This window comes from Puma concolor, chromosome A1, assembly GCF_028749965.1.
Source record: "Puma concolor isolate L17-30 chromosome A1, mPumCon1.1.hap2, whole genome shotgun sequence".
NCBI classification, from domain to species: Eukaryota; Metazoa; Chordata; class Mammalia; order Carnivora; family Felidae; genus Puma; species Puma concolor.
In genome coordinates this window covers 64,449,113-64,474,090 of record NC_141667.1, presented here as the reverse complement: position 1 = coordinate 64,474,090, position 24,978 = coordinate 64,449,113, and the positions used below count along the sequence as shown (strand labels likewise).

At 43.6% G+C, this 24,978-nt stretch overlaps 1 protein-coding gene and 1 long non-coding RNA gene across 5 annotated transcripts in view; one reads left to right on the top strand and one right to left on the bottom strand.

Annotated features, from left to right (window-relative positions):
* Positions 1-7,656: 7,656 nt before the first annotated feature.
* LOC147584205 (uncharacterized) lies at positions 7,657-8,950 on the top strand. The gene is made up of 2 exons (XR_015255416.1): positions 7,657-7,721; positions 8,801-8,950. It is a non-coding gene; the product is annotated as an uncharacterized LOC147584205 (long non-coding RNA).
* Positions 8,951-19,697: 10,747 nt separating this feature from the next.
* The window catches only part of CPEB4 (cytoplasmic polyadenylation element binding protein 4), a 68,376-nt gene continuing 63,095 nt past the window's right edge, over positions 19,698-24,978 (bottom strand). For all 4 annotated transcript variants that reach the window (XM_025923615.2, XM_025923614.2, XM_025923617.2 and 1 more), the window contains one exon: positions 19,698-24,156. In XM_025923615.2, coding sequence (XP_025779400.1) covers positions 23,929-24,156 — 228 coding nt within the window. In that variant the 3' untranslated portion in view covers positions 19,698-23,928. The remainder of the gene's footprint in view (positions 24,157-24,978) is intronic.

Genomic DNA, 24,978 nt, shown 5'->3' with positions numbered 1-24,978 from the left:
CGCCGGCGGACTGAGGGGGGCGGGGGGGGGGGGGAAGGGGGCGGGCCACGGTGCGGGGTGGGGGCTGAGGGGCGAGCGCTGGAGCGGCATCGCGGGGCAGGCAGTGGGCAGGGGATGTGCGTGAGGAAGGAGGGACGCCCGGTGATCACTCGGGAGACCACCCTTTAGAGGGCGGGGGACCCGGAAGGGTTTCTTTGCGCGGATGGTGGACCACTCCGCTGGAGAGTGGTGTTGAGGTTTGGGGACCAGATCACTCGGGGGTGGGGAGCAGACCGTGGGGGCACAGCCCTCTGAAGAAATGAGCTGAACCAAGAAAAGGATGGGGGAAAGGAAGCAGGCCACCGGGGCTCCCTTTCCCGTGGCTGAGGGTGAGAAAGGTTTCCGAGTGATGAGCTGACCCTGGACTTGACCGATCTGGAGTGTCAGTCAATGAAGTTGGGGGCCTGGGGGGAGGGGAGGGGAAACGGCACCCTTTACTGCCACAGGGTTCCGGTGAGACCTTGGCATGGCATATGTTGTGCTGGGCCAAGGGCCTGAGGTAGGCGGCTTACGCATGCCGACTTGAGGCCCATCGTGGTTCTGCTGCTCCCCAGCTGGATTACCTGGAGGCTACTTTCCTTCTATAAACCTCGTTTCCCCAGATGTAAACTCCGCATGACTGGGTTGTTAAATCAAAATAAGGCATTTTAAGCATCTGGCACATAGAGATAGTTCCCTTAGACTTAGACTTAACATTTCACATTTATTGAGTACATACCCTATGAAGTGCCCATGGTAATATCTTTACATTTATACTTTACAAATGGTTTTCCCATAGACCACCCTTTTAAATCCATGCAGCATTTTATAGCAGAGGAACTGAAGCTCCAAAATGAGTGACTTCCCCCAAAGTAATAGGCAGAAACCTATTTTTCTTAAAATGAATCTTTTTAATTGAATTATAAATACGTGCAGAAAAGTGCACTGATCATCAGTATCCAGATGGATGAATTTTCACACACTGAATATATCCATGTAATAGCCACCCACGTTCAGAAATGGTGCAATGCAGAAGCACCTCATGTCCTCACCCAGGCCCAATCCCTTTCCCTTCTTTCCCAATTCAAACCGCATCAGTTAGGTTTGCCCATTGTGTTTGACTTCCTTCACTCAAGTTGTGTTTGTGAGATACAAGGTATGGCACGAGTTTGTACATCATTTGACTACACCGCCATTTATTCATCGGTTCCACTGTTGGTGAACATTTGGTTGTTTCCTGTTTGAGGCCATTATGAATAGTGCTGCAAGGAACATTAAAATATATCTTTTGTTGAACATATATCACAAGGGGTATACTTTATTGCTTAGGGTATTCATAGGTTCAGCTTTAGTAACTACTGACAAACAGGTATTTAAGTGGTTGTACAAATTTTCACTTCCACCAGCAAAGCTTGAGAATTCCAGTTGCTCCACATGTTCATTTTGCATTGTCAGTGTTTTTCATTTTAGCCATTCTGATGGGTATGTGTATTCGGGCTTTCCAGAGAAACAGAACCAATAATGATGTGAGTGTGTATGTGTGTGGAGGGACAGAGAGAGAAAGGTTTTAAGGAATTGGGTTACATAAGAATGTAGGCTGGCAAATCCAAAATCTTCAGGAATGGCCAGCAGCCTGGAGACCCAGGGAAAAGTTGATGCTGTAGTTCAGGTCTGAGGACCAACTGCTGGCAGAATTTTCCCTTCTTCAAGAGAGGTCATTAGTTTTCTTTTTTTTTTTTTTTTTTTTAATTTTTTTTTTCAACGTTTATTTATTTTTGGGACAGAGAGAGACAGAGCATGAACGGGGGAGGGGCAGAGAGAGAGGGAGACACAGAATCGGAAACAGGCTCCAGGCTCTGAGCCATCAGCCCAGAGCCTGATGCGGGGCTCGAACTCACGGATCTGGACCGTGAGATCGTGACCTGGCTGAAGTCGGACGCTTAACCGACTGCGCCACCCAGGCGCCCCGAGGTCATTAGTTTTCTATGAAGGCCTTCAACTGTTTGGATGAGATCCATCCACACTATGGAGGATAATCGGCTGTCCTCTAAATGTTAATTTCATCAAAAAATACTTTTGCAGAAACATCTATGATAATGTTTGACCAAATATCGGGGTACTGTGGCCTAGCCAACGGGACATATGAACTTAACCAACACAGTGTGATATTGCTTTCTTGTAATTTGCATGTCCCTGATTACTTAGGAAGTTAAGCTCATTGGCTGTTTGGATATCATCTTTTGTGTTTAAATCTCTTGTCTATTTCTATATGGGATTTTCATCTGGTTCTCAGTCACTAAGAGGACTTTTTAAAAATATGTTCTGGGGGCGCCTGGGTGGCGCAGTCGGTTAAGCGTCCGACTTCAGCCAGGTCACGATCTCACGGTCCGTGGGTTCGAGCCCCGCGTCGGGCTCTGGGCTGATGGCTCAGAGCCTGGAGCCTGTTTCCGATTCTGTGTCTCCCTCTCTCTCTGCCCCTCCCCCGTTCATGCTCTGTCTCTCTCTGTCCCAAAAATAAATAAAAAACGTTGGAAAAAAAAATTAAAAAAAAATAAATAAATAAAATAAAAATATGTTCTGTATATTAGTTATTTGCTAGTCATATGTATTGTAATTTTTTTCTCACCTTGTGACTCACCTTTTTATGCTGTCTACGAACTCTTAATAAATAAAAGTTTTTAACTTTAGTCCAATATATCCGTATTTTTCTTTAGAATTATACTTTTTGTGTTTGATTTAATAGATCTTTGTCTATCCCAAGAAGTTCTTGGCTATCTTTTAGAAGCTTTATTGTTTATACTTCACATTTAAATATTCAATCCACCCGGAATTGATTTTTAGGAATAGTATAATATAGAGATTTAAGAATCATTATTTGTTTATATGGATATCTAGTTCATTTTGGCTAAAACCTCCAGTATAAGGTGAATACAAATGATAGTGAACATCCTTGTCTTATTTCTGCCCTCAAGGTAAAGTTTCAATGTTTTATTATTAGGTATAATAATAATTAAGTACTCTAGTCACTATAAATTTTTTTTAATCATGGTATTTGTCAGATTAAGGAAGTTCCCTTCTATTTTCAGTTTAGTTTGGTGTTAAATTTTATGCAATACTTTGACTATAATCTATTGAGATGGTTATATAATTTTACTCCCTTTGTCTGTAAATGTGATGAGTTGCATTGATTGAATTATAATGTTAAACCAACCCTCTATTCAGGGATAAGTCCTACTTGCTTGTGGCATATTATTTTATGTGATTGATACACTTCTAAATTTTATTTTTCAATGTTTTCCACTTCTGTGTTCACGACAGAGAATGACTTAAAACTTCTTTCTTAACGTATTTGGTAGGATTCATTGATGAAGACACCTAGGCATGAAGTTTTCTTTGTAAGAAGGTCTTTAGTAGTTATAGAATAATTCAGATTTTCTATTTCTTTTTGGGTCCATTTAGTAAACTGTGTTCTAGGATTTGTTCAGTCTGTATTTTAAAGCTTAGTAGCAAAAAATGTTCAAATATTCATTTATTATCTTCTTAATGTCTCTAGGAGCATTGCAAGATCCTCCTTTTCATTCCTAATATTGATAATTTTTGCACTATTTTTTCTGATTTGGTCTCAACAGCAGACCATCAGTTTTATTAATCTGTTCCAAGAATTAACTTTTGGCTTTGCCAATTCCCTCTGTTGTTCTTTAATTCTTTCTATAACATCCTGTGATGGATACTTAAATCGTTGATATTAAGCCTTTTTTTTTTTTGTAATGCAGGCACATAAAGCAATACATTTTCCTCTGAGCATAGCTTTAGCTGCATGCCATAAGTTTTGTATTTCATATTTCCGTTATTCCATTCAAAATATTTTAATTGTAGTTTCTTAGACATATGGGTTGCTTATAAGTATATTGTTTCATTTCCAAACATTTGAGAGCTTTTCAGTCTTTTTGTTATTTATTTTTAACTTAGTTCCATTGTAGTCAGTGACTATACTCTGAATGATTTCATTCCTTTGAAATTTTCTGAAACTTGTGTTAGAATGCAGCCTGTGGTCTACTTTTGGGAACTACCTTGTGCAGTTGAAGAGTATGTGTATTCTGTAGTTGTTGGGGCTAGTGTTCTATATATGCAAATTCGATCAAATTTATGGAGTGTCTTATCTAGGTTTCTTTTTTTTAATATTTATTTACTTTAGAGAGAGAGAGTGCACATGGGCACACACACAAGCAGGGGAGGAGCAGGGAGAGAGGGAGACACAGAATCCGAAGCAGGCTCCAGGCTCCGAGCTGTCAGCACAGAGCCGGACATAGGGCTCAAACCCATAAACTGTGAGATCATGACCTGAGCGGAAGTCAGATGTTTAACTGAGTGAGCCACCCAGGAGCCCCTTATCTAGGTTTCTTAATGTATCCTTGTTGATTTCTTTTTATCTGTTTTGTACTATCAGTTAAATAAGGTCAGACTGTTCTATAAGTTGCTGACAGAGGTGTGCTGAAAATCATCTTCTATAGCTCTGAATTTTTTCTTCTCTTAGTTTTGTCAGTATTTGCTTTGTAGGTCTTTAACTGCTGTTAGATGCCTACACATTTACAATTGTTATATCTTCTGGTAATTTGACCCTTTGATTTTTATGAAGTATTAGCTCTAATGATGCTTCTTGGAATATATTCTGGTGGTTATTGTTTCATGGTATATCTCCATTATTTTACTTCCAACCTTTTTTCCTTATAATGTCTGTTGTAAACAGCATATAGATTTTTTTTTTTTTTGGTAATTCTACAATGTATTTTAAACATCATGAGACATTAATATGATTATTGTTTTATACACTCAGTATTCATTTTGACTTACCAAATTTTGATAAATCTACCTTCTCTGTTGTGTTTTCATTCATTCCCACATACCTGTTTTTCCAAATGGGATTATTTTCTCTCTACCTGAAGAACAACTTTAACATTTTACGTTAGTGTGGTTGTACTGGTGATGAATTCACTTAGTCTTTTTTGTAACTACTTTTAAAGAATGTTTTTGCTGAATATCAAATTCAAGCTCGCCTGCTATTCTTTCAGCACTTTGAAGAAATTCTATTGTCTTGTCATTGCTATTTCTTTTGAGAAGTCAACTGTCAGCCAGATTACTGCCCCTTTAAAAGTGATGCAATTTTTCAGGGCGCCTGGGTGGCTCAGTCAGTTAAGCAATCCGACTTCGGCTCAGGTCATGATCTCACGGTTCATGAGTTCGAGCCCTGTGTCAGGCTCTTTGGTGACAGCTCAGAGCCCGGAACCTGCTTCGGATTCTGTGTCTCCCTCTCTCTCTGTCCCTCCCCTGCTTGTGCTCTGTCTCTGTCTCTCAAAAACTACACACTGAAAAAAAAAAAAAGTGATGCAATTTTCCCCTCTGCCTGTTTTTCAGATTCTCTTTTTGTCTTTGCTTTTCAGCACTTTTATCACGAAATAGTCGACTGAGTATGGTGTTCTTGTATCTATCCAGCTTGGACTTCATAGTGCTTCTTGAATGTGTGATTTGCTATCATTTATCCGCTTTGGTAGATTCTAAGCTATTATTTCTCCAGCTGTTGCTTCTGCTTCATTCTTTCCCTTTTTTTCTGAGACTCCGCTACACATATTAAGTCTTCTTGTACCCTGTTCCGTATATTTCTTTTGCTCTTTTCTGTGGTTTCCGTCCTTGTTTCCGTCGTCGCTTCTGTCTGGTTATTTTCTGTAGACCAGTCCACTAGTCCGCTTTCCACGAATTCACTAACCTGCCATCAAGTTCTAAATTTCAGTTACGTTTTTCAGTTCTGGAATGAAATGGAAACTGAGTTTTCTGCCTCTGAATTTCTTCAGAATATTTTCTAGAACGTATTGATCAGAGTGGTTTCCCATCCCATTAGGATCCGTGCAACCACTTTTTTTCTTTCTTGTTTTTTGGTTACTTGATTTTTTTTTTTTTCAACGTTTATTTATTTTTGGGACAGAGAGAGACAGAGCATGAACGGGGGAGGGGCAGAGAGAGAGGGAGACACAGAATCGGAAACAGGCTCCAGGCTCTGAGCCATCAGCCCAGAGCCCGACGCGGGGCTCGAACTCCCGGACCGCGAGATCGTGACCTGGCTGAAGTCGGACGCTTAACCGACTGCGCCACCCAGGCGCCCCGTTACTTGATTTTTGAATCCTGGTGTTCTGGGGAATTTGTGCATGCCAGATAATGTATAATTAAAACTATAGATTATTCGAGAGTCTGGATAATATTCATCTTTCGTTTCTGGCAGGCAGGTAGGGTAGGGGAGTTTGAATTGATTTATAGCTTCGCTTGAGTCTTTATAAAGGTCGGTGTATATCTTGTTCAGTCTTGCTCCTTAGAATGTAGTTCCTCAGATGTCCCAATGTAAAGCCTGGGGCATTTACTAGGCCCTCCTTGGGTGACCTTGAACGCTAGGCTGCCACTCATAACCTGGGCAGCATCTGGGGAGGGGGGAGAATTATGGTGGAGAGTCCTCTTGGTGCTTCTCTAGTGTTTGATGGTCTTCTTGGCAGGAGAGACGCTGGACCTGACACAAATTAGTGCCCACCCCCCCGGCCACCACAGGGATGGGGCAGAGGCAGGGACCAGAGAAGACCGGCTTCCACACCTCACCAGTGTATTCACTCTCACTGGGCCCACCTGTGCTCCACTGGCAGTCGGTGGGGACGGCCTCTGACGGGACTACCAGCAGGATGTCAAGAGAGCCAGGTGGGTGAAAGCAGTTCCCAAAGCCAGAACCTTCTCAGGGTTCAGATCTCATCGCAAAGGACCCTCCTGAGAGTAGCCCCCCGGGGTCCCTCTCTCCAAAGCAGCCTCTGTGCCCAAGTCCCTTCCTCACCCAATGTCTTTCCCGCGGGCTGCGAGGTTCTTTCTAATGGAGCGGCTTACCCCGCAAGCCACTTGTCACCCCACAAGCCCTCCAGTTGCCACATGAAAGCAAGGACCCGGACCCTTTTGTTCCCACAGCCTGTCCCCAGGCACTTAACGCAGTGCCTGACACACACGTTCCACACTCCCCTGTTGTATTTATGAAGAAATAACGAAATGAGTGGCTAGACGCATTAGAAAAGGCCAAAAAGAGAAGGAAGTTGCTCAGCTAACTTCCTCCACCAGGTGGCAGTCACAGCTCCCATATAAAAGAGGATCGCCCCTTTCAAGGAGAAACCACTCAGTTTTTATTTTTGCCAAGGAGTTAGGAGCCTGAATTCAAACCACGACTCTTTCCTTTGGCTTTTCGAAAGTGACACTTGGAGAAGGTGCGTTCCCAACCCATATGTCCCGTGGGGCGAGTGGTCCTGGCTGCCTGCGCAGGGGGCAGGCTGGGGTAGTGCTGCATAGAAAGACCAGGGGCAATTGGATAAGAAGGCATCTCAGCCCACAAAACAGATATTTGCTCCTCCGTCACCCCTCATCAGACAGCTGCAGGAGCTGAAACAAAAACCAACGGATGCATATTCCTAGCCATGAATTTCATTTGGCCAGTCGTAGGCCTGGGGACATATGGTTCCCCCCCACCCCCCAGGAGGCAGCCGCTGACGACTTTCGGATAAGGGCCTTCCCACCTCATCCGTGCTGAAGTGCTGTTCCTTCACCCTCCACTGGCTCTGATGAACACCGCTCCCTTTTTTTGGCCCTTTGTGAATGAGAGAACCACAGGATGGGACGCAGCTCAACACTGAGTAAGTTGGGATTGAATGGATGGGAGGACCCCGCCCTGTGGGGAATGCAGAGAAACTTCACTAAACCGGGTGGCAGGGAAATCAATATTCCCTCCCTCCGCTGCTGCCTACACCAGCAAATCAACACCCATCTCACACATACACATGCACCCACACATGCTTTGGCCCCTGGTTTTTAAGCCCCATCTCTAAGATGAATTAAATTGTCTGTGTCATTCATCTATCTCATCTTCTTTCCGGAAAACCCCTCCGCATTAAACTAATGCTGAATCCGAATTAGAGCCCATCCAAGGCATCTAAGCGCCGCTTGTTACTTGCTAAAGCAGGATCTCTCTTGCCCTTTCAAACAAGCAAAGGATTTCAATGAGACCTCCCAGGACAGGGAGGGGAACGGGGTAAGAATTTCCCTTTGTAAGCGATACGCTCCTTTTGAAGCTTCTGTGTGTCTAGGTAGGATTAGAACTGCCTCGTTTCCTCCTGGTTCCCCGAAGGTTTCGCCTTTGCAGAAGCGCGCCAAGGGAATGGGATTAGTACTGCTTGGTAAATTGTGTTTCCTCCGAAATTAGCACAGCATGGACCCGAGTCGTTCTCACGTATCCCTCAGTCCAACCTATAGCCCTCCCGTGCCCACCTCTCTCGGTTCTGCCATCACCCTGGCCCATGCCGCTGTCATCTACCAACATCCACCGTCCTCACTCGCAGACACCCCTGCCATCCCTTCCTAAATTGTCCTTCTGCTCCCACTCTAGCTCCCCTCTAGTCTCCACACCATCACCAGAGTAATCCCAGCTCAGTTCCCACCCTTGCCCTGCAGCTCCTTTTCAGCAGCTCTGCGTCTGATTTAAAACAAAACCCAAAGCCTCTGCCCCGGCTAACAGAGCCCTGCTTTATCTGGCCCTTTGGCCTCTCTGAGCTCATGCCACGACCTCTGCTTCCCCTTGTTGCTGTGTCCAGCCACACTGCTCTTCCTTAAGTATGTCACACTTGGTCTTGCCTCAGGACTCTTGCATGTGCTGTTCCCTCTGCCCAGAATACCTTTCCCTTATATGTCACCTTGGCTTGTTTTTCTCCTTATTCAGGTCTCGGCTTAAATCTCGCCTAGAGATGCCTTCTCGAACCTCCCAGTTCAACTAGCTCCACTTCTCGTCTCCACCAAGTTACCCGGTTTTATTTTCCTCGTGACGCTCAGAACATTTTCCTGTTTATATATGTGTTTGTTGATTATCTGATTTCTGCTTCTGAATGTAAATGCCCACAGGACAGAGACGTCGCCCCCACAATATCCCCAGAGCCCAGAACAGTGCAAACACTTGGATGAATGATTGACTGACCAAGGAAACCCCTCAATATAATCCTCCTTTGCAGATTTCCACCTTTGGCTAATAGAGGGCAAGTTCAAAATTCAGATGAGTGGTTCTGTGCATAATAATGCCTTATCTTCGTAAGGCACTGTCTCCTGAGAATCTCCCGGCAACTCCCCATGTTGGGAACAGGCATCGCATCTTGCCAGGGCTCAGAAGTTGAAATGACTCACCCAAACCTCTCTCTCGTACACACACAGGTGAGGTCTCAAATCCAGGTCTTTGTTTACAGGACGTAAACGCCAAGAGGACAGAGACTTTGCCTGTCTCATCTCCACAGTATCCTCAGGATACATAATATCCTCAGCAGGTATTTGCTGGAGAAATGAGGGATACATGAATGAGCAAACTCCTGGGTAGAAGTCTCTCTGTGAGGCGGAGGCACAGTCTAAAACAAAGCCGATTCCGACCTTTCACCCCATCTGGCTGCTCTGCTCTCCATATCCAGAGGATGCTCCTCCCCTCTTGGCCCTGGATCCTGGGTCTGAGAAGCTTCCAGCTCAGGAGGCGTGCGCACCACCCCTCCCAGCCACTATGCTCACCCTGTCCTTGGGACTCCAAGGTTTAAAAATTCAAGGCTTGGGGGCGCCTGGGTAACTAAGTCGGTTAGGCGTCTGACTTCAGCGCAGGTCATGATCACACAGTTTGTGAGTTCGAGCCCAGCACGGGGCTCTCTGCTGTCAGGGCGGAGCCCGCTTGGGATCCTCTGTCCTCTTCTCTCTCTGCCCCTCCCCTCCCCCACTGGTTCTCTTTTCTCTCTCTCTCTCTCTCTCTCTCTCAAAATAAATAAACTTAACAAAATTTTCAAGGTTTTCACGAGGCCAAAGTTCTTGCTTCTCCACATGGTCTGCGATGCAGCAGTTCGGAGAAGCAGTTCTGAGAGCTTGTTAGAAAGACAAGAGTTTCAGGCCCCCAGGAGTGCTGAATCAGAGCCTGCATTTGAACAATATCCCTAGCTGAACTTGGTGCCCATTAGCACTGCAGGGCTCGGAGCTACCTTTATCTGGCATTCCGATCTCTATTTTGCTTGTGAAATACCTGAGCCTTGGGGCCCCATCAGCTCTCAGGCCCTCCTTCTGAAGCACAGATCCTTTGGTGGCTGTTTTGAGAGCAGGTCTAGGAAAGAGAACTAATACCCAAATCCCGTGAGTCACTCATTCAGTAAACATTTATTAAGCACTTACGCTGTGCAAGGCACATGACTGCTCCTGAGGACACAAGCACGGGTAAGACAATATCTCCCCCGCCCCAAAAAACCGGGTAAACAAATGATGTATAATGCTAATTACACATTGTAAGAAATACTAGTCCGAAGGTGTGCTTCTGATAACAACGTGTGATGGGTGGGGAGGTGGGACGGGGAGACTTGAGAAGGAGCGATTCAAAGTCCTCTTGGAGGTGATGTCTAAGTGAAGTCCTGCAGGGTGGAGGGTTGCGTTGAAGTCTGAGGTCGGGGAGAGGCGGCGGGGTAGGCAGATACTTTCTCACTGAGGAGGCAATTGGTAGGGAGACCCTGCCCCAGAAGAAGGGGCTTGCATTGGAGGAGGGCCGCGGCGTGGCTGGAGTGCACAGTGGAGAGAGGTGGGGGTGGGGGCCGGGGCCAGGTCCCATAAGGCCTATGGGCTTGAGAAAACAAAAGCAGTGTTTTGGCTTTTTTAACATTTATTTGTTATTGAGAGACAGAGTGTGAGCAGGAGAGGGGCAGAGAGAGGAGGAGACACAGAATCCGAAGCAGGCTCCAGGCTCCGAGCTGTCAGCACAGAGCCCGACGCGGGGCTCGAACTCACAGACCGCGAGATCGTGACCTGAGCCGAAGTCGGACGCTTAACCGACTGAGCCAGCCGGGCGCCCCGAGAAAACACAAGCAGTTTTATCTCCAGGGCCATGGGATGCTGTGGGAGGGTTTGGCAAGGCAAGGGCAGAGCCAGATTTCTGTTTGACCCCAGCTAACATGGTGGGGTGGGTGTTGGGGGGGAAGGAATTGTAGCAGGTGGAGGCAGTAGCAGGGAGGGTGACCGCAAGGAGGCAACGCTGAGGCGGGGCAGGGGACCGGGCGTTCCCCTGACTTGGTTCTCACCACAGCCCTGGAGACCGGTGTCCTTGTCCCCTCCATACAGAGATAGCAAGTGTACTGTCTCAGAGAGGGGAAGGGACTTCCCCAAGGTATTGGCAGGCCACGATGGCCAGATCTGGCACAATAATGGTGATGATAATGACAGTCTCCAAAATTTATTGTTCAAATGCTGCTTTTTTTACGATTGCCTCATTGAAGACTTAACCTCCGCCCCGAAGATGGGGATTTCATTTTTTTTACCCCTTCTGACTGGTGAGACAAACAATATTCAGAGCTGAACTGAAGTGGCCAAATTCACTCACCCAGAGGTGGCAAAGGGACAGAAATCCTGGGGTCTCACCCTAGAACTATGCCCCCTGTCTCTGGGGTATGAGCCTGACTTCTAAATCCAAGTCACCTCTAGTACCCAACACCACGCCTGGGGCCACCTTTGCCTACGTTTTGCCGCTTATAAGGGCAAAGGGGAAATAGCGGAGGAAGGGAAAATCGTATTTGCTGGAAGGCAGCACGACGGAGCTGTCAGCTGGCAGACTCCAGGCCTAATCTCCAGCTCCTCCCCTTCTTTTCCTGCTGATTTCCCTAAAGTGAAAGATTCTTGGCTCATCTAAAACTCCCCAGAACACCAGGGTTCCAGGGCACAGTCCCTGGGAGTTTGTGTTCAAATCGGTAGCAGAGTCCTGACCCTCTGTGCAGGGTATGGTTCCCCACCGTGGGAGGAATCCCGTTCCCAACGTGGAAAAGAGACAGCAAGAGTAGGGCGCAGCAGCGGCACTTGGCCTGGAGTCGCCACACTTTCCCCGTCACCATGGCAACCCTTGCCGGCTGGAGGGGACAGAATGCTGAGAATACGCAGAAGGGAAATGATGTAGGACAGCGGCAGCAAGAGGGTTCCTGCCTGACGCACGCACGGCCACCCTGCCACCCTGTCCTGCCCCCAACCCAGCACAGGCACCAGCACTTTCTAAGTGCACAGAGAGTAATAATAAGAACAGCAGTCGTTCGGATGCTAATAATGATGAACACGTACTGAGGGCACTAACTGCCTGACGGAGACGGATCAAGGCGCCCAGAGACCCCACGTCTGAAGGTCGTGGAGCTGCGCTCTCCGTATTAACTCAAAGGGGAAAATGACACAAAATAAATACACCGAAATCCAGGAAAGATTCCAATTTTCTGCCATCGTGGGCAACTACTTGCCATCACTGCAAAATGTCCCCGTCCCAGACGAGAGAGGAAATGGTGTGCACGGCTGTGGCCCCAGCTGTTTGCAGCGTGTGTGGAGGGTGGGGCTACTGACCTCTGACACAAAATTGTATTTCTTTTTTTCTTTTTTTTTTAAATTTTTTTTTTCAACGTTTATTTATTTTTGGGACAGAGAGAGACAGAGCATGAACGGGGGAGGGGCAGAGAGAGAGGGAGACACAGAATCGGAAACAGGCTCCAGGCTCCGAGCCATCAGCCCAGAGCCCGACGCGGGGCTTGAACTCACGGACCGCGAGATCGTGACCTGGCTGAAGTCGGACGCTTAACCGACTGCGCCACCCAGACGCCCCAACAAAATTGTATTTCTTAACTGAATTCCACTGCCCGCCTCTTCCAATTCTTCCCACTCCCCCTACTATCCACCTTCACCCACCCTCGTTCCCCCCGCCCCGGGACCCGCCCCGGGACACCCCTTGGGGAGCACTGCTGATTCTGACGTAAGTAGGACACTTCAGGGGACTAAATCTGAGTCCCCATTTGCATCCTTTCCAGTTTTAGAGTGTCGAGTTTGCTCTTTGTTAGGTTTGAATTCTTTGGGGGGCAAAGAAAAAGGAAGTTGCTGATGACTGTATTTGGCTGTGGCCTTAATGTCTCCCTCAGAAGGGTGTTGCTGCAAATCTATGTTCAAACATTCTAAGTTGGTTCTTCTAGGCTCTCTAGCATCACATCTGTTCAGAAACAGCTGTTCAGGCTGCAGCAATGATCAAAGCTGTGTATTCCAGAGCTCCGGTGCTCTAAAAATGGCAAACACTTCTCTTTCTCTTTATATACATATATATGTATGTATATGTATATATTATATATGTCATATATATTATATATGGATATATATCATATATGATATATATGATATATATGGGGTATATATAATATATATGTGTATATATGTATATATGTGTATATATACGTATATAATCAAGAATATATATTCTCTGCAGAAATCTATTTTAATGATTCTGACATCTCAATCCAGAAGCAAAATATTCATGTGCCATTTTAAAATTCACCAGGAAAATTCGTCAGTAAGAAGGCCTCTCCCTGCTCTTTTGGATTTCAGAGCTATTTTTTTTTTTTTTAAGTTTTTATTTTGAGACAGAGAGAAAAAGAGAGGGGCGAGGGGCAGGGAGAGGGGAAAGAGAGAGTCCCAAGCAGGCTCCACACTGTCAGCGCAGAGCCCGATGCACGGGACTTGAACTCATAAACCGTGAGGTCATGACCTGAACAGAAATCGGATGCTTAACTGACTGAGACACCCAGGTGCCCCAGGACCATTTTTTTTAAGTTTGTTAATTTGAGAGAGAGAGATGGACAGAGAGAACCCCAAGCGGGCTCCGTGGTGGCCCTGCAGAGCCTGACACAGGACTCAAACTCACCAACTGTGAGATCAAGCCCTTAGCCGAAATCAAGAAACACCTAACCAACTGAGCCTCCCAGGCGCCCTGGATTTCATGATTATTTGGAGGAGATTACAAAGACTTTGCAGTCTCAAGAATGAGATACGTGAGGGGAGGCTTGATTTGTACGATCTCTGTATAGAACATGTTCAATTATAGTTCTATAGGAAGAAATAAAACCCTTTCTCCTGGGTGAGAGTTTCTTTGAATCTAAAAAAATATATCAGATGTATAGAGGTATATAATACGTATGCAAATCTCTCAGTCTGTCTGCCTGCCTACCTGCTTATCCATTCACCCATTTGTCCATCCATACACCCACCCATCTGCCCATCCATCCGTCTAGCTAACTAGATATCCTTTCTTGACACCCATGTGATTTGGTTGGTCGGGTTTCTCCTTGGCTTTCTCAATTTAGGAGATGACGTAACTACACCCAAAAATAGCTATCACAGCATTGTTAAAGACATCCTTGTCAGAGACAATCAAGGGCAATGATTTTTCGATGGATTTGTAAAATGGTATTCTTTCAGTATCATTTCTTTTTAATTTTTAATGTTTATTTTTTGAGAGAGAGAGAGAGAGACAGAGCACGAGCGGGGGAGGGGCAGAGAGAGAGAGGGAGACACAGAATCTGAAGCAGGTTCCAGGCTCGAGCTGTCCGCACAGAGCCCGACGTGGGGCTCGAACTCACAGGCTGTGCGATCATGACCTGAGGCAAAGTTGGACGCTTAACCGATCGAGCCACCCAGGCGCCCCGCAGTATCACTTCTTGGTGAAATTTTAATGCAATTCCTCTTTGATTGGTTGGAAACTTAAAAGAGGGGGTGAGGTCAAACAGGACCTGGGCGTCTGTGTGCCTGGGTTGGAATCCTGGCTTTGCAGACTGGTTAATCTTTCCGAACATTAGCCACACGAACAGTACCTACCTCGTGGCGTTGTGGGAGGTTGAAAAGAGGAAACGCCTATAGCAAGCGGGATGCCTGGCATCTGGTAGGCACGCCATCCATGCTAGTTGATGGGGGAGCGTTAGGCGAGCTGAGGGGCCGCACCCCCCCCCCACTCCCACCCCCAACCAGGTGGGATGTGTGCTATTCCTTGGGCGCTCCTGGCTGCCCAAGAATGAAGGAAAGGGGAAAAACAAATGGTTAACTGATAGAGATCATAGTCCCGCAGGACCTCAGTCTCCATCACCCCTCCACAGTGATGTGGGAAACGAAGGCAGAAGGAAATGGCGGATAGAACTAAATTTCCTTATAACCGGCCGCCGCCCATTGACAAATACTTGAGGCTGGCAGAGTAAAACGTCCAGGAACTCCTTACTGTCTTAATGCTTTGCTGGAAAAGAAAAACAACCTTAGCCTGACAGTAGCCAGGCCTCCAGTATCCTGGGAGTCTTCTTTAATATATGAAAATCTCACCGGAAACTTCCCCTGGACTTTACCTCCCCCCAACCCCATAGTATATACCCAGTCTCTCCTTGTGGTCCCCGGGGCAGCTCTTCCTGCCCACGGGTCCCGTCCCCATGCTTCAGTAAAATCACCTTCTTTTGCACCAAAGACGTCTTCAAGAATTCTTCCTTGGTCTTTGGCTCCAGAACCCCACTTTCACTCCAAAAAAAAAAAAAAAAAAAAAACCTCATCACTAGCTGTTGTAATTGTTATTCTAACTCGAGAACTGTTCGTGATTCTGGAACTGGGGGGTTCATGGTGCTGGAGGAAAGGGTCTTCCTTTGGTCTTTGTTGCCTGCCCAAAACTGATCGGTCTTTCACTGGTGGTTCAGTCAAAGAGAAAAGGTATGCATTAAGAAGTCTGCAGCTCCTCCAAGTGAATAGGAATGACACTTCAACTCCTTTGCCCCTACTCCTGGAGAAGTCCGCCAAGTCTGGTCACTGAACCAAAGACACACACTTAGGGAAGCCAGTAGATAGACAAGAATCGTAGAGATGGCCCAGACCCAATCAAAACTCCCACCTGCAACTTTTGTTTTGTCTCCCTGTCTCGATACTTTCAAACATGATACCTTGCGCCCAGATTAGTTTTAAGAACGAAGCTTCTGTTTAAAAGCAAATACCAATTGGAAGAAAAAAAAAAAAAACAAAAAACAATCCCGTCCATTGCCATCCCCGTGGCAGTGAGGTTTACGGGGAAAGAACGTGGGATTTGGTAGATAGGGCTTGAATCCAGCCTTTACCTCATACGGGTTGTGTAACCTTGCAGGACACCCAACTTCTCCTGGAGATAGTTCTGTCTCCTGTTCAGTAGCTCCCAGGGCAGGGGTGGGGGTGGGGGGGGGCGGGGAAGGGAGGGTGCTGACTATGCTCATGTATGTAAGTGCCTAACATACCAAGGTAGTCAGCAATTACGGGTTGCCTCTTCCAGAATCAAACCATTCCCTCACTGCCGAGTCAGGCGAGCTGAGAGTCACCTGAGAGATGAGGCCATTCTACACCCCTACCCCCAACCCTATAGCAGGTCTTTGGAATCAAATCTTCAATAGCTGGCTAAACACACAAGGGGCCGCTTCCCTTTTCCCTCAACTATGAGAGGTGAATTCTGCCTCCACGCATTCAGATAAGGCGGCTCAGGTCTGTACTGGACCCCGCCTAAGACCTTTTATGCAGTTTCACACATGTTTATTACACCCAGTTCTCATCCTGGCTAACTCACTCCAGAACACGTTTTGAATGTCCTGCCGCCTGTGGCGGGTTCTGCAGCGGGGTGGGAGGGTCATTCCTGGGGATGTTTGGTCCTTTTCTCTCTCTTGGTGTTGGGGGAGGGGGGGGGTGGTGGGAGACGAGTGGAAAATAATCTCTTTAATTTTTTTTTTTTTTTAAATTTTTTTTTTCAACGTTTATTTATTTTTGGGACAGAGAGAGACAGAGCATGAACGGGCGAGGGGCAGAGAGAGAGGGAGACACAGAATCGGAAACAGGCTCCAGGCTCTGAGCCATCAGCCCAGAGCCCGATGCGGGGCTCGAACTCACGGACCGTGAGATCACGACCTGGCTGAAGTCGGACGCTTAACCGACTGCGCCACCCAGGCGCCCCGAAAATAATCTCTTTAAATGGTGACATTTGCTTAATCACGTTGACATTTTTATGGTATCGAAGCCCTGCTTACCGAAATAGAACTCCAATGAAAAGGATAAAGAAAGCTCGGGCTTAGATTTGGACACCGCTGTTCATTTTTAACTTCCTTGAGACACACGGCTCTTTTCCAACTCTGGTCACCGCACTGAATCACAGTAAGACACTTTTTTTTTTTTTTTTTCTCTCCTTTTCCAGCCAGTCAACAATGACACCCAATTTGACTAGGAAAAAAGATTCCAGCTTAAAATATTCTGACAAGGTTCAGGCATGCCAAAAACACAATGTTCTTTAATAAGAGACTGAATTGGTACTGCAGAAGAGTTCATAGTAGGGCACGAATGTTCATTTTCTGAATTCTTAGAGTTTATTCAAAGCCTGCGGTCCCGGCTCTCGGAGCACACTGGCAGGGGGTGAGGGGGACATTTGCGAGGGAAAATTTTCAAAGTTGGGAAATGACATGAATTATCAGGAAGACAGCATGTCACGAAGGGCAGATTCAAACCACAAGGTGCTTGTCTGAAGCAGCACTTGCCGTGGCACGCATGAGCAGTAAGGGCCGCTCTGAGCCAGGGAGAGGCACGATCAACAATCGCTTCCTAAGGTGACGGACGGTCCATTCTGCAAAGAAACTTCTCTCTTCTGGAACTGGGAGTAGAGGGAGGGGAATTAAGAAGCTAAACCGGAAACGGTGCAGGGGTTAGAAGCTAGGCAATGACTTCGAAGCCCCGTAAAGTTAACGTGGACAATGGTTACCAGCCTTGGGAATAACTAAGGAGGGACAGGACCAAGAGACCTTCTGGAACAAAAAACGGTAAGGTTCTTTGACTTCCTGATACTAGTAAACATACTAAAATGGAGAGCAATAGATCCCAAGTATGTCCCATGGGGCCCTGTGTTATCTGTAAGCAGAGACCGTAGGCAAAGAAATTTGGTGGTGGGGGGGAGGTACTTTTAAACAAAGTAAAATGGTTTTCTTCATTGTCCAACCTCTCAAAGCCTCAGCAAGCTAATTGCACGATTTGATTTTCCACGAAACAGGGTGTCTTATTTTCTATGTTTATCTAATGACCGAACTTCACATTTTTTTTTTTGTCTGTTTCTTATAGAAAGGATTACCTTACTGTTTCAAAGATCCCGATTTGGGAAATAAATATGGAGTTCCTTGTTTATTATTCTGCCATTACATACTTCAGAAAAGAATTACTCTTTTGTATCATTGACATCTCCACAGTTCCTTAATTTCTAAAATCAGGAATTTACTTTCCCCATGACTTTTGATCAGACTTTAAGGGAGTATTTATCCAACTTTAAGAAAGAAATCCATAAAAAAATCATTTTCCTTTTGAACTGGGTGTGGATACAAAGCCATTACCAAAAGAGGTTATGAAACAACTTGATTGTTAAGGATGGTGAAGAATGGGGTAGAGAACTTTCCTTTTTGGGTGAATTTGGGTGAACTACCAGTGAATCAGAAAATGCAGCCCAAATAGCCTCTCACACGCTACAGATTCACCATTCTGTGATTTAAAACACCCACGTGTTGCGCCTACATATTATTTTCAGATTTAATTGTTATATCACTTACAGTTGATGTGCACTTGCCTAACATAAATATTAAAAAAAAAAATAAACAAAAATAAAACAAAAACCAAAAAAAAAAAACCCCGAATCTACTTATGTCTTTTTTTTTTTTTTTTTTTTGCCCCTACTTTAAGTGCCTAAACCAACCCAGAACGCCCTAGGATGTTGTCGAAGTGGCGACCAAACGCCACCCACATCTCCAACGTCCCCCTGGGGCTTCCTCAGGGGCCCTTCACTGAACTGGGAACATAAGTTTTCCCCGCTATTGTCAGCCAAAGCTTGAGTGACCCGGTATTCCCGGGGGATATCTAAGCGCTGCTCAGCCCTTCTTCAGGCTAAGGCCCCTCAGGCTCCCCTACAGCTGGAAGAGCTACAGGTTGGAAAGACAAGTTAGATGCAAAAGACCTCTATAGTCCATGTGTCTCAGGACGAGAACGGCTTCTTCTCGTCTTAAGACTACTATCCTCGAGGTGAGAAAGAGCAGAAATTAAATTTGACAAAACAGAACACTCTCCGTGTTACGCTTCATGCCATAATAAGTCCTGAAGTTAAAAGTTTGAAGATGTGGTGTAAAATGTAAACACGAATACACTGTGGTGCTCAGTAGTCCACGTGATTAACGAATCGAGTCAGAGATCCTACTTTCAATTCACATGCTACAGAGATTATTATCCCAGAGGCCATATCCTGTGACGTTAGGATCCAGGGAAAAACTAGGGGTTTGAAAGTCCAGACTTATTAACCAAGATCCTCTTGTAGGGTGGCCAAAAATCAAGGCTCTTCATTAGCAAAGACCACAAATCAAACCCCCCACATATTGACCTTTCCTTACTTTTATTGGACATTGGCCTTCAGCAGGTGACCGAATGCTCGAATCCCGGCCGAGGCCTCCCATACACACGGGAGGCTATTTTAAAAAAAAAAGAAAGAAAGCAAGAAAAGAAAAGAAAAGGAAAGGGAAAAAAAAGGACTCTGCAGGGCAACGTGTGAACTAATAGTACAGATCAAAGACAACAACTCACAGCTATTTACAAACTTACACAAGCAATGCATACTTGCGACTGGTCCCTATGTGGCTGGACATCTTTTCGAATCAGTATGTTCTGCCTTGGCCCGAGATATACACCTAATATTTTTTAAAGGTTTCATTCCTGATCATGGAAGCATAACCTACTCATGTTGCAAATAAATAAGTATATTAAAAAGAAAGCTGAGTTAAAAGTTTTATTCATTCAACATCTCACATTACAAATATTTAAAAATTATATGCATACTGGTATAAATAGTCATTTGCAAACTATTTAATAACATTAATTTTCCACTAGCACTTCAACAAATGAACTCTTTTAAAAAAGGAACTGTGTTATATAACTTAAGAGTAGAACATACAAAAATAGGAACTTAACGTGAAAATGACTTTAATAAAAAATGAATTACCCTTATTTAAAATGCTATAATAAATACTACAACCTCCCCATACACAGTAAAAACTATATGGAAATTCAGCCAAGTAGTACAATTAACTGACATACTTAAATAACTTTTCCTTCTGATAATATGAGCAATACACTGGAAAAAAAAAAAAAACATTAGGGATTAGTAAAAACTAGACACCCACTTGCTAAAAGTTTCACTTCCAAAAAATATAACAAAAATCTGATGAAAATTATAAAAACTAATTATACTTTAAATTTTAAAAATATAAAAAATAAAACAGTTGAATACAATATTGTCCCAATTCTTACAATGCTATCAATCACAGTAGCTTTAAAATAAGATAATAAAATAAAGCAAATGACCAAAACCTCTTTTATTCCATTTTTAAAAATAATCTCAAATTTACATTAGTAGAAAGATTGATTTCTGATTCTTTTCTTTAGAAACACCAGCAAGAAAGAGGATTACTCTTAACAGTAGAAAATGACATTTTTAAATGTCTGCAATTAAAAACAAAGAATTACACTGCAAAGATCTTTCAAAAGTTTGAAATAAGTATTGCACATAACTTGAAGTTAACTTGCCACAATTCATCACATTCAAGTTTTAAATCACCTTTTAACAGAAGATTCAACTCTTCAAAACAAAAGGGGTGAATTATCAAGTCTTTCCAACAGCACTCTCATAAAATGCTAAATTCGTTCACTGCAAGTTTTATTTTGCATTCTGCAGAGGTCTGTGTATGGAGAAGTATATATATTATACCAAAGCGTGGGGACCAGAAGGGGAAGGGAGAGAGGGTTCCTTTACATAGAAAATAATCAGAAACACTTTATTTTACATTGCAAAAATAACCATGTAATTACTCTGTAACTACATTGTAAGTACATGGCTGGTGCCATGCTAGTGTGCTAGAACTACATGCTTGGTAAATTGAAGTGATACCCTAAAATCTGTAAACTAATTCCATGTTAATTATGTTTTGAGTTACATGGTAACTCCCAACTACAATCCCGTGTAATCTGAAGGACATGTAATCAATAACGTTCAGAGTAATAGATAATAATTGTTTATGCCCTGTAAATTGAAGTGTAACCAAATAATCTGTAAACACGCTTGTCACACAATCACAAGTAAATATTAGTAGAATAACAATTTCTTACATTAGTCATGCATACTAACATTACACACCTGTCCCACGGCAGGCTATTTTTTTTTTCTTTATATATAATTAAAAGAGCAGACATCTCTGAATCAAACACTTAACATCAATTTATTAATATTAAAAATGGCTAAACATTCACCAAGAATGTCTGCGTTGTGAATAATTTTAAAAACTTAGTAAGAAGCTGTAGACAATTTTGTTATTTTAAATTTCTACCCTATGCTTATGCGTTTAATTTTTTGTCTTTTTAGGAACTACCGTGTTATCTGTCATTTTCATGCGAATTTTTTTTTCATTAATTTGTGACTTTACATAGACTATTTCTTAAATTATAGGTACACCAATAGCTGGTGCTGGGGAAGGATGTTTAAGCAACATGCTTTCTCTTCTCTGCAGACTCTAAAATAGCATTGCCAGTGCACAACATTCATAATTTAAAATGTATGCAGAGCACTGAAATGTATAAAAAGCAGAATATAAGAAAATAAAATTTATTAAAATTATTTATATTAAAAAATGAAGTATATGAAGATCTCTCAGTAATAAAAGTACAAAAAGCTACTCTTTGCAATATGAAAAATTGAGGTATTGCATAAAGAGATATCCCGTCAGTGAAAAGTGTGCCTAAAAATGTTCACTGTTGGAAAAACAAGATATACAAAAGTAGTGCATAACAAATATACATTATGTGCATGACAAAATAAGTTAGCTACAAAAACACTGTACCGAAATTCAGCAGGTCATGTACAAAGGGAAAAATTATTATTCAAAGCTAGTTCTCAAACAGTGTTATTTCTTGTTAACTCATCACACCTGTTTACTGAGTAGGAACAGTACAATAGCACACCCCAAGCCACCTACAAGCATCGAAAAGAATAAAAAGAGGCAAATGAACGTTTCGGTTAGAATTATGTCGTTCAGGAGAAAAGAAAAAAAAGTCCCTGACCAGCTACACAAGAGCACCCTCCATTCGCATGACTGCTTTCCGTATTTGCAGGGAATTCTTTAAAAGCAGCTCCCTTTCTGTGTCTGACCATTAGACAGCATATGCCTCCATTTTGACCTTTGGAACTTAACAGGTATGCAGTTCGTTAAAGCCTGTGTTAAAAATAAAGGACTGCTTTTCCTAACGATAATCAGCAGGGGTCATCAGCCAGGTGGTTCCACCGTAGTGCTGGGGCAAGTCTTTGGTTTTGAAGGATCCAAGACGGTACTGTTAGGTAGCACAACTAGCAGGATTTTTTTTTAATGTTTTGCACACCGGTAATAATCCTTTTGGTGGTGGGTAGGGCATTTGATAAGAGAATGTCAATTAAAATAAAAGTCACTTCCATGACCAGGGCTTCAAGAGACTATTTTAAATTTACCCCTGAAGCATACTGTTCAACACATAATAACGCCTTTCGAAGCTAGAATTTTATGTATAATAAAGCATGCATTACTTGATGAAGTTGGCACTTCAAACACTGACTATGTCCCATGCTAAGTTCTGAAACGGTAATGTTATTTTTATTTTATAGGAAGAGTAAGATAAACATACGTACCTTTGCACAGATTTACACAGTTACTTAGTTCAACAGTGCAAAACACTCTGCAACTACTTAACTTTTTTTTTTTTTAACTTTTTTTTTTTTCCGTTGTCTATGTTACAACTAAATTACAGGATACCCAGAGCAACTTTAAATCTACAAGTAAGCCAATCGGCAGCCAATTTGTATATTGGTTTTGTTTCCCAGTTTTGGCTACAATTGTACTGCTAACACAAAATCAAAACTGATGTCCTTGAGGTATCTCTAGATCCGTTCTGTTCTGTTTTGTTTTTTAACGTCAAAATGGAGAGCAAAGGCTGACACCTGATGAGTGTTTACTAAATTAGGATATAGAGTTTATATATAACAGCAAAAATAAAATTTATACATTTGTTCTTCGGGGGGGGAGGAAATGCTAGTTTTCCCACAGTTGTCATTAATTCTAGCTTTGGTAGGTTTCCTGGGGCCGTGACCAGACGAGGAAGTTTAAAAATAAATAAGTGCACTCCCCTCAGTAGTACATTTACCCAATTTTTACATTCTAAAGGTTTTAAAATGGTTGAAAAGAAAATAAACCTAGCTCTGCCTACTTTACTATTTTTTTTTTTTTTTTTTTTTCTGCTGTGGTAGTAACTCGGAGGCGTCATGAAATTCTACTCGGCCTCGAAACCCTTACAATTTGTTCTAATGCTGCTTCGATCTTGCTCATGCATTTGTGTTTGCTTGAACATGCTCTTTCCTGTTAATAATTGTTAACTTCCTCCACTGCTGTAAATGAATAAAACGGTGGGGGGGGGGGGTGGGGAATGGCAAAAAAAGAGAGGCAAAAAAGAAAGAAAGGAAAAGGCAAAAGCACTTCTCTGGGGGAAAAACTGTGTCAGGACAGACTGATAGTGTTACTGTTGCATGGTTAATTTTAATAAAAGTATTCTTATATGTTATATTATTAACAATAATTTAATTAAAAACCCAAAATACTCTATTGTTTCATTTCTCTTTTAATATTTCTCTTTCTCCTCTAAGAAAATGTTACAGGAAGTTTTGGATCCTCTTGGTCTCCAGCAAAACAAGAGAATAAAACTTCCGTGCAACACGATGGCAATACGAAAAAGGAGTTCGTACGTACTGTTTTCAGTGACACGAGAATCTACAAAACGCCTATATTATAGGTCATTCTTTTTGTTACACTATTGTTAAGTTACGGGCTGCTACAAAAGGACATGCCAGCGTGAAGAGGTCGAGGAAGGGGTCAGAATTAACAGAAGAGTGCACTTATTCTGAGGCCTGAAAATGAGCACTGTAGTTACCCTTTAGTTCCAGCGGAATGAAATATGTCGCGGACGGTCACCGCCTTCCTTCACCAGGGGCTTGTGGAACTCCCTGCCAGCACGAGAATGAATAGCAGCCCAGCAATATTCACAGTAATACTGCAGACAGGTAACGTTAGCACAGAAAAATGGAGCAAATTTTCCACCACAACGGGCCCCCTGACATTCATCACACAGCTGATCATCCAAGACATATGGCTTAACTTCCACCTGCAATCGAAAATAAAAGGAAGGCGTTTACACTTTCCAGTGAATGGTCCAGGCACCTCTTGCTGTGGTGCGTGCACTTCCAACCTCTGTCTGAATCAATCTGTGCCGGGGTGCCCCGAAACAAGGGTCAGTAGCTCTTTTCCTGAAATTAAGGCAGTCCGGTCCATCGTTAAGGACCTGGTGAGGCTTTTGTACTCATCATTTTACATTTCTGTCTTATTAAAGAAACACTTTTCAAAGGAAAAACAATTCCGCCAGAAATAAAAAAGGGAAGCCAACTGTTTAGAACATTACGAGATTAAACCCACAGGAGCATTTTTATAGACACAAACCATCGCTTGAATTAGTGGATCTGGATTTTTGTCATATGTGGAATTGTAAGTTGAACAAAACCGACGAAGGGCTTCCCAGTTCCACAAAATAGCACTTCAATATTCACATCAGAGGGAAGATGCCTGACTTCTGTGTCATAAGCGTCTAAGTTGTAATAAAGGCTGGGTCACGGTTTCTATTTACAGTGTGCACGTCGTGGGTTATAATCACCCAGACTCGGAACTCTGAGCAAACAAGACGCGGCCATAGTACTCACAGTCTAAAACCTCGCCTTATTCTCTGTCAGTAAGAATGGTTTACTTCAGTCTAAAAGTCAGAGGTGAATTTCTAAAACTGGGTCTGTTCCAGTGTTCAATAGGCCAAGCTGTCATTTGAGTCTCTCAAGCATTAAAAATAACCTGGCTGTTAATTCACCAGTGAGAAAAGAGTTGGTTATTTTTAGTCGTAGAGAGACTCAGGGTTAAAATTCCCTTATACCAGGCCATCCCT